The following is a 12,554-nucleotide window of genomic DNA, read 5'->3' as shown; positions in this document are numbered from 1 at the left end:
TTCCTCCTCTCCAGCCTACAGAAAGTGGTTTTGAAAGGGTATTTGAGATCCTGGGCTTTATAAATAAAGTGTAAAGTATAGGAATGCAAGATCACAATGACTCTTTAGTTTGTCTACAACTGGAGTACTGTATCAAGTTCTAAGTAACACACTTTAAGAAGGATGTTACAAAGCAGAGAAGGTTCAGAAGAGATGTGCTTAAATGAGATTAGAGGGGTAAAGATTTTGACTTTCATGGAAAGACTGGAAAAGCTAGGATTGTTCTTGGAATAGAGGAGGTTGAGGGAGGCTCATACTGAAAAATTTACAATCATGTATAATTCAGTGAAAATAGATGAGAAGAAACTGTAGGACAGGAGCTAATTAATTTTAATTTAACTTGGCAATTAATTCTAATGACAACATACTTATCACACGTAACACTTGTTATATCAGTACATAAAGGCTTTTAAAACTATTTCTGCCTTGGGTACTAAGCATGTTTAGAAGTACTTAATGCAACTCATACTTCCTTCACAGGATCAAAAATTCAGTCAACTGACGGATAACAATAATTGGCTTTTTGTGACTGATTCAACACTACAGTTTGCAAGTCTTGATAATAGACTTCCTCGAACCCTCTCAGTTTGTATAACCTCATTCTGCACACCAGGTATTGAGGTTACTAAAACACTAAATGGTGAAATATCCAGCAGCATAATTTTCAAAGATGCCATCGTTGAAAAAGGTAAGACCTGGTTCATTAAAGGATTCTTAGAGGATATTTCTTAAGGTGGTGGTTTATGAACCTAAGGGTTTGTGAAAATCATGATTCATTAAAATACAGAATCGTGAAAGGATTAGAACTGGGACATAAGAAGTAAGATTCTGCAAAGCAAAACGCATTGATCAACTTGTGAGATATATTAGATTCTCAATATGTGAGAATCTAGAGGAATGGATGCTAGGCCATATGGAGTTTAGTCTGAAGCCAGATAAGATACATAGATTTTATGGAGGTTTTGTCAGGATAAATAATTAAATAGAATCATAGAAAACTACGGCATTGAAACCGGCCCTTCAGTCCATCTAATCTGTGCTGAAACATTTAAAATGCCTATTCCCATCGAACTAACCCGGGTCGTTCCCATCCATGTACCTATTCAAGCTTCTCTTAAACGTTGCAATCGAAATCGCATCTACCACTTGTGCAGGCAGCTCATTCCACACTCTCACTACCCTCTGAGTGAAACGTTCCCCTCATATGGTGAATCTGTGGAATTACCCGCTCTGGGAAGTGGTAAAGGCTACCTCATTAAATATATTTTAAGACACAGTTGAACATTAAGGGGAATAAAGGGAGTTGTTCACAGGCCTGGGGTACTAAAAGAAGAGTATCTTATCCAACTGAGACCAGGAGTGATGCCCTACTTTCTGACCACAGTCCCGTTGATGATCAGTGTCAAAGTTGAACTTGAGAGAATGGAGGCGCTTGACATCATAACTAGAGTGAATGGACCTACTGACTGGTTTGTGGGCATTGTTCCTGTTCCTATCCCAGATGGCACAGTGTGGATCTGTATTGATCTAACTAAATTGAATAATGCAGTGACCTCTGTTGAGTACGCATTGGGGTATGCTGAGTGGAGCAAGGTTCTTCACCAGACTAGATGCAAACTCAGGGTTCTAGCAGATCTGTTTAGTTCCTGAGTCACAGAAGCTCACAACATTTATCAGACCATATAGATGCCTTGCTTTCAAGAGACTCCTTTTTGGCATCGCATCAGTCCCTGAACTCTTCCAGATGAGAATGAACCAAATTTTGGAGGGATAGGAAGGAGTAGTCTGCCATATGTTGTGCAATTGATGAACGTTCTCAATCTTCATTTGTTTGCTGTTTGTAATAATTTTTTAAAAAGAAGAGTAATTAGAGAAAATGAAGCATCTTTAGCAGACATTCCTTGATTTGAAAATGCTATTTTAAATTTTAACAATCGTGCCTCTATCCTCAGACTTGCATAGTCACAGAAGGAGAAAAGACCCGTAATGTTCGTACTTATGTTCTACAAGATAGTTTCATTTTCATGTAATAACATGTCATGATGATAGCCATTTCCTTCTATTTTTTAGGTTCTATTGTTTGTGCTGAGGGTACAGTACTTTCACTCCAGAAGTCAGTGTCTCAGTGTAATGAAAATCGGGAAATGTCTACATCGACACGAAAAGTTATCCTTGATGAACTCAGTGCTATGACCAAAGTGAATTCCATATGTACAGTTCAAGGTGAGACCATGTTCCTGATTATTTTGGTCATGTATGATAGCAACAATATTTCTCAAATACTCTGAACTTACTCACCTGTTTTGGTGTTTCAAGATGCTCAGTCTGACTGAGGAATAAGGTCATTCTTTTTAGAGCCACTAATCAAAGCAGGAAGTAGGAGATGCAGTTGTGCTTTTCTTGGATACATTCAACCATAGACTGTTATCGATTATTGTATTCAACTATCACCACCTTAATTGAAAAAGGGTGGCACCCAATCCCACCAACTTCCAACCACTGCTTCTAATGTGTTCCACTTAGTCCTTGACACCTTTTTTTCCTGTGCTTTTCCTTCTAATCTAAAGATTTACCTCTGGATTACCATCAGTTTTATATTGGCCTAATAGCACAGGCATCTGCTTTGACATAATTTAAATGAACCCTAATCTTAAAATTAAGTCTGAGGGTTTGAGTGAAAATTCAGTTTAATGCAAACCAGTTTCCTTATCCATTTGTTTAGTGGGAATGGATCTATCCATGTCATTGGTGTTGATGAAACTTGTGTTGTTATTGTAAATCCACGGTCTCTGAAGCGCAGAAACCGGGTACAGACAGACTCTGGGGAGTGGAGCTGGATATAGGCAGACTCCGGGGAATGGAGCTCTATTTACAAAAGCAGATTCTAATTCATTAGGGTGCAATTGCTTTCCATTTTGGTGTTGTTGTGATCTTAGAATCACTTTCTTGACAAAGGCATTTGAAGTTTGTCAAAATAAATATATTCACTGCACTGAGTTTTTACAATGGAGATTGGACACATACATTCCATGACTAATTCCAAGTGGTCATTTTAAGGGGAAAAAAATGCAGGAGCAACTCAGTGACTCAGGCAGTGTCTGTGGAAGGAGTAGACAGTTGACGTTTCAGGTTAAGACCTTTCCTCCAGCAGCTTATTTTTTTGTTCCAGATTCCAGATTCCGGAGTCCTTTGTATCTCTGAGATAATTTTATCTGCTTCTCTGCCCTGAAACACTTTGTAATGGAGCCATTAGCAGACAGAGAGACAAACCTTAAAATACTACATATAAGAAAAGGCATCATACGACTTTGAAAATATCTGAACAGAAAAAGTAACAGGAATAACCTGGGAAAATATAGACCAGTGAGTAGGCAGCTATTGGAGCGTGTCCTTAGAGACATGATTTACGAGCATTTGGAAAAGTGTAGTTAGGGACTTTTGATGCCTTTAATGATTAGGGACCATCATCACGGCTTTGTGAGTGGAAAGTGTGCCTCTTGAGCCTCACTGATTTTTTCGAGGAGGTGACAAAATAAACTGATGAAGGTAGAGCAGTGGATATGGTTTATATAGATTTTAGTAAGGCATTGGACAAGATTTTGTATGGTAGGCTCATTCAGCAAGTCAGGAGGTATGGGAGCCAGGTAAACTTGTCTGTGTGGACTCAGAATTGGCATGCCCGGAGAAGACAGAGGGTGGTTGTAGAAGGAGTGTATTTTGCCTGGGGATTAATGACCAGTGGTCCGTGGGGGCCTATGCTGGGATCCCTGTCCTTTATGATTGTTATAAATGTCAAAGAAGGAAATGGAGGCAGTGTTAGTAAGTTTGCAGATGACATGAAGGTTGGTGATGTTGTGGGTAGTGTAAAAGGACATTGATAAGATGCAGAGCTGGCTTGAGAAATGCAGGTCAAGTTCAGTCTGTAAAAATGTCAAGTGATTTATTTTGGAAGGTTAAACTTGAATGACAGAGTACAGAGTTAATGGCAGGGTTCTTAGCAGTATGGAGGAACAGAGAGATCTTGTGATCCAAGTTTATAGATTCCTCAAGGTCGCATGCACATTAATATAGAACCATGTTGTGCCGACCCATATAATCCTTAAAGAAAAAGTACTAAACCCACACTACCCCATAACCCTCCATTTTTCTTTCATCCATGTGCGTGTCCAAGAGGCTTTTAAATACCCCTAATGTTTTAGCCTCCACCACCATCTCTGGCAAGTCATTCCAGGCACTCACAACCCTCTGTGTAAAAAAAAAACTTACCCTGATGACTCCCCTAAACTTCCCTCCCTTAATTTTGTACATATGGAGTAAAGGAATTGCTCGAGGAATATAAAGAATGTAAAAGGAAACTTAAGAAAGAGATTAGAAAAGCTAAAAGAAGTTACGAGTTTGGTTTGGCAAATAAGGTGGAAGTAAATCCGAAAGGCTTCTACAGTTATATTAAAAGCAAGAGGATAGTGAGGGATAAAATTGGTCCCTTAGAGAATCAGGGTGGTCAGCTATGTGTGGAGCCGAGGGAGATGGGAGAGATTTTGAACGATTTCTTCTCTTCGGTATTCACTAAGGAGAAGGATATTGAATGGTGTAAGGTGTGGGAAACAAGTAAGGAAGTTATGGAACCTATGACAATTAAAGAGGTGGAAGTACTGGCGCTTTTAAGAAATTTAAAAGTGGATAAATCTCCGGGTCCTGACCGGATATTCCCCAGGACCTTGAGGGAAGTTTGTGTAGAGATAGCAGGAGCTCTGACGGAGATCTTTCAGATGTCATTAGAAACGGGGATTGTGCCGGAGGATTGGCGTATTGCTCATGTGGTTCCATTGTTTAAAAAGGGTTCTAGAAGTAAGCCTGGCAATTATAGACCTGTCAGTTTGACATCAGTGATGGGTAAATTAATGGAAAGTATTCTTAGAGATAGTATTTATAATTATCTGGATAGACAGGATCTGATTAGGAGTAGCCAGCATGGATTTGTGCGTGGAAGGTCATGTTTGACAAACCTTATTGAATTTTTTGAAGTAGTTACGAGGAATGTTGACGAGGGTAAGGCAGTGGATGTAGTCTATATGGACTTCAGCAAGGCCTTTGACAAAGTTCCACATGGAAGGTTAGTTAAGAAGGTTCAGTCGTTAGGTATTAATGCTGGAGTAATAAAATGGATTCAACAGTGGCTAGATGGGAGATGCCAGAGAGTAGTGGTGGATAATTGTTTATCGGGATGGAGGCCGGTGACTAGCGGGGTGCCTCAGGGATCTGTTTTGGGCCCAATGTTGTTTGTAATATACATAAATGATCTGGATGATGGGGTGGTAAATTGGATTAGTAAGTATGCTGATGATACTAAGGTAGGAGGTGTTGTGGATAATGAGGTGGGTTTTCAAAGCTTGCGGGGAGATTTATGCCGGTTAGAAGAATGGGCTGAACGTTGGCAGATGGAGTTTAATGCTGAGAAGTGTGAGGTTCTACATTTTGGCAGGAATAATCCAAATAGAACATACAGGGTAAATGGTAGGGCATTGAGGAATGCAGTGGAACAGAGAGATCTAGGAATAATAGTGCATAGTTCCCTGAAGGTGGAGTCTCATGTAGATAGGGTGGTGAAGAAGGCTTTTGGAACGCTGGCCTTTATAAATCAGAGCATTGAGTACAGAAGTTGGGATGTAATGTTAAAATTGTACAAGGCATTGGTAAGGCCAAATTTGGAATATTGTGTACAGTTCTGGTCACCGAATTATAGGAAAGATATCAATAAATTAGAGAGAGTGCAGAGACGATTTACTAGGATGTTACCTGGGTTTCAGCACTTAAGTTACAGAGAAAGGTTGAACAAGTTAGGTCTCTATTCATTGGAGCGTAGAAGGTTGAGGGGGGATTTGATCGAGGTATTTAAAATGTTGAGAGGGATAGATAGAGTTGACGTGAATAGGCTGTTTCCATTGAGAGTAGGGGAGATTCAAACGAGAGGACATGATTTGAGAGTTAGGGGGCAAAAGTTTAAGGGAAACACGAGGGGGTATTTCTTTACTCAGAGAGTGATAGCTGTGTGGAATGAGCTTCCTGTAGAAGTAGTAGAGGCCAGTTCAGTTGTGTCATTTAAGGTAAAATTGGATAGGTATATGGTTAGGAAAGGAGTGGAGGGTTATGGGCTGAGTGCGGGTAGGTGGGACTAGGTGAGATTAAGAGTTCGGCATGGACTAGGAGGGCCGGAATGGCCTGTTTCCGTGCTGTGATTGTTATATGGTTATATGGTTATATGCCCTCTGGTGTTTGCTATTGGTGCCCTGGGAAACAGGTACTGACTATCCATCCTATCTATGCCTCTCATAATCTTGTAGTGGTGGTTAAAATAGCGTATGTTGTGTTGGCTTTCATTAGTTGGAGGTTGAGTTCGTGTTCCGTGAGGTAATGTTGCATCTCTGTAAAACCCTGGTTAGACCACGTTTGGAATATTGTGTTCAATTTTGGTTGCCTCATTATAGGAAGGATACGGTGGCTTTGGATAAGGTGCAGATGACATTTACCAGGATGCTGCTTGGATTAGAAAACGTTTCAAGAGGAAAGGTTGAGAGAGCTAGGGCTTTTCTCTTTGGATCCAAGGAGAAAGAGAGGAGTCTTGATAGAAGTGTATAAGATGATAAGAGGCATAGAGTGGACAGCCAACACCTTTTTCCCACGGTGGCATTGGCTAATATGAGAAGACATACAGTCCTTTTAAGGTATTGGAGGAAGGTGTAGGTGGATGTCTGAAGTAGATTTTTGTTACACAGAGAGTGGTGGGTACCTGGAATGGACTGCTGGGGCTGGAGGTAGAGGCCAATACATTCGAGACATTTAGGAGACTCTTAGACAGGCACATGGATGAACGAGAAGTGCAGGGCTCTGTGGGAAGGAAAGATCAGATTGATTTTGGAAAAGGAAAAAGGTATCACGGTGTCAAATTATATTGCATTTTGACATCCGTACCAGGCAGAATGACTGAGTCATTTGGCTATAAAGGAAATGAAGATACTGTAAGTTCTTATGTGGTGTCTGCATCTAATGGTAAACGCAAAGCTTGTATCTCATGAATTAAGGACATGACGTCAATTGATAAGGTTCAGCTCCCTGTAATAAACTGCAAAGTTGTCCGCAGTGAAAGTCAAAAATACCACAGATGCTGAAAATTTGAAAGAAAAACAAAAGATACTGAAACACACTGCATATCCAGAGGCATCTGTTTCCACAGCAGTTCCCTGACCTGCTGAATATTTACCCGATTATCTGTGCTGATGACCAAGTTTCATGCTTGTTATAATTGGTGACTCAGACATTCTACTTTTGTTTTTAATCAATAGATCGCAAAGCTGCAAAACAGTAAATATTTGCCTGTTTGCAAATAACCACAAAGCACCACCTCTTCATTCTTGTCTAATTGCAGAAGGTGGCCCTCTTTAATTTCATGTATCTCCACAAACAGGAATGGAGTTGAATACCGAAGTATTTTTCTCTCTGCTGGAAGGGTAAATGCAGACACCACCTAGCAACCCGACAACCCTGATTAACCCTAATCTAATCACTGGACAATTTACCACGACCACTTAATCTATCCAGTATGTCTTTGGTCTGTGGAAGGAAACCTGTACACCCTGGAAAACTCACATGTTTTATGGCAAGGACATACTGTGGTGAACTACATATACCTGTCTGGACACGCCCCCCCTGCTGACTGCTCCTGTGGCTCCTCCCACAGACCCCTGTATAAAGGCGATTGGAGGCACGGCTCCTCCCTCAGTCTCCAGGATGTCGTGTGGGGATCTCATGCTGCTGACTGCTCTCTTCCAGCGAATAAAAGCCTATATCTCGCCTCACGTCTCCGAGAGTTATTGATGGTGCATCACATACAGAGACTCTTTACAGAACGGTGCCTCGTGGATTTTCTCCCACTGATGGAACCAGCTCAACAACTACCACGTTAAACTCCTTGGGATCTCATTTGTCTGAATAAGATTACCACTCATTCTCCTAAACTCTTAAGGAGTACAGGCCCAAATTCTCTAGCCTGTCTTGATAAGACAACCCTCACATCCCAAGAATTAGCCCAGTCTGGACTACCTCAGTGTTACAATATCTTAAGTCTAAAAGCTATGTCTAAAACTGCCTGTGTAGCTTCATCGACACTATACAATTGTAACAAAACTTGCCTTTTTCTGAACTATGGCTGTATCTGCCTGCCACCTTGTTGTGATCCAGGCAATAGAAACCTGCATCCATCTGTACATCACTTGTTTGCTATTTCTAGATAACCACCTTTTGATTCATCCTACCAAAGTGTATGACCTCATACTTTCCGCATTGAATTCCATTATTGCCCAATCACTCAAATTACTTATAACATGTTATCGGCTCAAAATATCCTCACTGCAACGTGCCTTTCCACTTATTTTTGTGTCATCAACAAACTTGGACACTCCTTTCACCCCTTCCTCAAGGTCAATAATATAATTAGTTAATTACTGAGAGCCAAGAACTGATTCCTGAAATACTCCACTTGTTACATACTTCCTGCATGAAAAAATCTCATTTTTTCCAATTCCATTGTTTTCTATGTGAAAGCAATTTTCAATCCCTGCTAACAAACCAGATGAGCTCTCAATTTATGCCCCAGCTTCTGATGTGGCATTTTGTCAAACGCTTTTGTGGATGTCTAAGCATACTGCATCTACAGGTTCTCCTCTATTGGCTTTCACCCCCAAAGAACTTGAACAAATTCATATAATAAAGTGGATTATCTGCTAGGTACATTAACAGAATAGTTTAAATAGTTTGAACTGTAACAGTCTCTTCAAATGGCTGGCAGGGAATCAGGCTTCAGAATGTAGAAGGCCAGATCACTTAGAGTCACAGAGCAATACAACATAGATAAAGGCCCTTCAGCCGAACCAGTGGATGATAGGCAAGCGTTCCCTTGGGAAAACCGAGGGCAAGAAAGTGCAGCAAACTGGATGAAGCATGATCTGAGCCCATTATTATAAGGAAATTCTAATATTTCCTTATTCTAATTCTTATAATAATTCTAATATAGCCTATAATAAGGCTAAATATTGATCTGATAAAATATCTTTAAAATTACAAATACAGGTTTGCCCCGCTATCCGAAGGTAGAGCGTTCCTATGAAACGGTTCGTAAGCCAGAATGTTGTAAAGTGAAGAAGCAATTACCATTTATTAATATGGGGAAAATTTGTGAGTATTCACAGACCCAGAAAGTAACCAACCAAATCATAGCAAATAACAAATAAAATCTAAAATAATAACAGTAACATATAGTAAAAGCAGGAATGGTATGATAAATATACAGCCTATATAAAGTAGAAATACTTTTCTGCAATCATTGCAGCACTGTCCACCGTAGCGAAAATCTCACGCGAGCACTCTCGGCAGAAACACTTGGCGCAAGCGCTCTTGGCAGAAACACATGGCGCGAGTGTCCTCAGCAGAAACACTCTCTCCAATAACCTTTAAACTATGAAGCTGCCAAATCGTACGAAATAACACATAAAAATACACAGCCTATATAAAGTAGAAATAATGTATGTACAGTGTAGTTTCACTTACCATAATTGGAAAGACAGTGAGCACACTGATGATGGTGTGTTAGGCTGAGTCGTTGGAGGTTGGGGTGGTGGGAGGTAGAGGAGATTGGGGTGTCATCTCATCGTCGTCTGTTTCCATCAGAGTAGGCAGGTCACCTTCTTCTATGTCTGCCTGCCTCGATGTCGAAGGTCGAGGTTCATCGTCTGCTGTGGCTGATGTGGAAGGCTTGAAAAATGGCAGTATACTTGACTTGTCTGCAACAACAGACAGGATCTCCCGGTTGCCACCCACTTCAACTCTGCTTCACATTCCCATTCGGATATGTCCATACATGGCCTCTTCTACTGCCATGATGAGGCCAAACTCAGGTTGGAGGAGCAACACCTCATATACCATCTGGGTAGTCTCCAGCCCCTTGGTATGAACATCGAATTCTCCAACTTCTGGTAATTCCCTCCCTCTCCCTTCCCCCATCCCAGTTTCACTCTGTCTCCTCTTCTAGCTGCCTATCACCTCTCTCATGATTCTGCCTTCTTCTACTACCCATAATGCTTTCCCCTTAGATTCCTTCTTCATCTCTCCTGCCTATCCCCTCCCTGCTTCCCCTCCCCCACCCCTTGATCTTTCCTCTGATTGGTTTTCCACCCTCCCCCCAGCTTCTTTATGGGGCCCCTGCCCCCTCCTTCTTCAGTCCTGTCGAAGGGTCTCGGCCCGAAACGTTGACTGCTCATTTCAACGGATGCTGCCCGACCTGCTGAGTTCATCCAGCTTGTTTGTATGTGTTGCTTGACTGCTTAGCCTCATGCATTTTTCTATCATACAGTTCTTTGTAAGCACTCAAACCATTCTGCAAATATGCCCTAAACCTACATACCCTTTCAAAATTGAAGTCATACTTTTCTGAAATCATTGCAGCGTTGTCAATCGCAGCGAAAATCTCACGCAATTGCTTCACGTTCAGTTCCTGGACGACTTCACTTTCGGGCAGTTCGCTACAGTGTTCAGTTTTGATTGTTATCCTTTCCTCTTGCAATTGCATCAGCTCTTCATCTCTCAGTTCTTGGTCATGGGATGCCAAAACCTCTTCAACATCATCTTCGTCAACTTCCACAAACCCAGCCTCCTTAGCCAAACTCACTATGTCCTTACTTTGTTCACCATGATCGAAACGCTTAATTCTGTCTAGTTTTACGCTAAGTGTAAGACCCTTACAAGTTCTTTTAGGCTTTTCCGATACCTTAGACCTCATATTGCTAACGGATACACAAAGTAAATTGACATAAAGCACAGATGCTCACAGACACGTGTTTAAGCAATGGTGGCTAGAATGCAGTTCCGGGGGAGGAGCTTGGCTGCTCGGGGTGTGCGCTGTCTGTTATCGCGCACTGTCTTTTTTTGTAACAGTGAAAACACCTTCTGTTAGCGAAAACAGGTACCGTAGATTTCGCACTACAGAGCGCACCTGATTAAAAGCCGCTGGCTCTAATTTTAGAAAGAAAATCAATTTTGTACTTGTACAAGCCGCACCGGATTTTCGGCCGCAGGTGTCCCACGTTGTAATATGAGATATTTACACAGAAAGATATTACACGTGAGGATTTTTTAACTTTTAATTAAATCCATATGGTAACATAAACAAATACATATTGCAAATGCTTTTTTTCGAACCGTGCCTGTAACGCGGCTACTTTTAAATATACATACATATCGGTAACACACAAATTACGTTGCGTATACTTTTTTACTGAACAACATTCCAATATCTCCTAACGACTGGTAAAAAATATATATACTGCAGCCTACCAGGAAAAGTTATTGATCGCCTTTAACTTAAAAGCAGCGTTCGCTCGGGTCTAATGCCGCTCGCCCCCCACCTTCCCGTTTATCGCAAACCAGTATTTCCCACAAGACGCGGCGAAACCGGATGTGACGTCATAGCATCCCGGGATGTAGTACAGAAAACAAATATACCGGGTACTTAAAACACTTCTAACTTTAACTAGAAAATACTAACAAATGAATTACTAAGCGAAAATATTATAAACTAAATAACTGCCATAAAGGCAGCACAATGCTTTTCTTCGAGTGTTTTCCATGTTGATGAGGGTGAGTACAAATGACTGATTTACAATAATTTAATTGTGAAAGTGCGCTTGATTTATCGTACAATTTCATTGGACCTCTGTGAACTACTCATCAATTTTATTGGTCTACTGTTACGAGGCAAAATGTTTTTGGCGGCATGAAAAAAAACCATGCATTAGCCGCACCGTAGTAAAGGCCGCAGTGTTCAAAGCTGTTCAAAATGTGGGAAAAAAGTAGCGGCTTATAATCCGACATCTACGGTAATTAATGTAGGTCTTTCGTAACAGCAAGGTGTCATAAAGCGAACATTCAAAAAACGGGGGACACCTGTACTTTGATAGAATAGATTTGGAAAACTTCCTTAACCAGAGAACAATTAGAATGTGACATTGCTACTACAGGGAGTATGTGTAGAAAATATTGAAGATTTATTTAAAAGGGAAACTAAATTAAATACATTGGGGAAAAAGATTATGTTGACAGAGTGAGAAGAAGGCTAGATACAAGATTTATTACCTTGGGAGAAATTATTTGTTAGCCTATTGTAAATGTCGGATGTTTTAAAGTAGTTTTTAATAATTGTTTTACTGTTTGATTTATTACAGCAGAAATAAATAAATAAATACATTACATTTGCAGTTTTGTATATAGCTGTTCATTTTGATTTAGTTGCATGTTTATGAGCAGGATCTTTTTTTCAGGAACTGTGGTTGGGGTGGATGAGACCACTGCTTTCTCCTGGATAGTTTGCAACAAATGTGGAAATGCAAAATTGGAAAAGTTGCCTGGGGAACGGTTAGTACTTACAAATATGTCATATGGTGACTTAGAAACTAACTGGCACGATTTTT

The 12,554-nt window shown here is 40.6% G+C and overlaps 1 protein-coding gene across 3 annotated transcripts in view; it reads left to right on the top strand.

Moving 5' to 3' along the window:
• spidr (scaffold protein involved in DNA repair) overlaps nucleotides 1–12,554 on the top strand; it is a 266,484-nt gene that overhangs the window by 246,319 nt on the left and 7,611 nt on the right. For 2 of the 3 annotated variants that reach the window (XM_073042799.1, XM_073042789.1), the window contains exons 15-17: nucleotides 520–727; nucleotides 2,110–2,262; nucleotides 12,405–12,498. In XM_073042799.1, the coding sequence (XP_072898900.1) occupies nucleotides 520–727; nucleotides 2,110–2,262; nucleotides 12,405–12,498 (455 nt within the window). Of the gene's footprint in view, nucleotides 1–519; nucleotides 728–2,109; nucleotides 2,263–7,501; nucleotides 8,458–12,404; nucleotides 12,499–12,554 lie in introns of those variants that run through there. The other variant, XM_073042809.1, reaches the window with a different exon arrangement.

This window comes from Hemitrygon akajei, chromosome 1, assembly GCF_048418815.1.
Source record: "Hemitrygon akajei chromosome 1, sHemAka1.3, whole genome shotgun sequence".
NCBI classification, from domain to species: domain Eukaryota; kingdom Metazoa; phylum Chordata; class Chondrichthyes; order Myliobatiformes; family Dasyatidae; genus Hemitrygon; species Hemitrygon akajei.
This window is presented reverse-complemented; position numbering and strand designations above follow the sequence as displayed.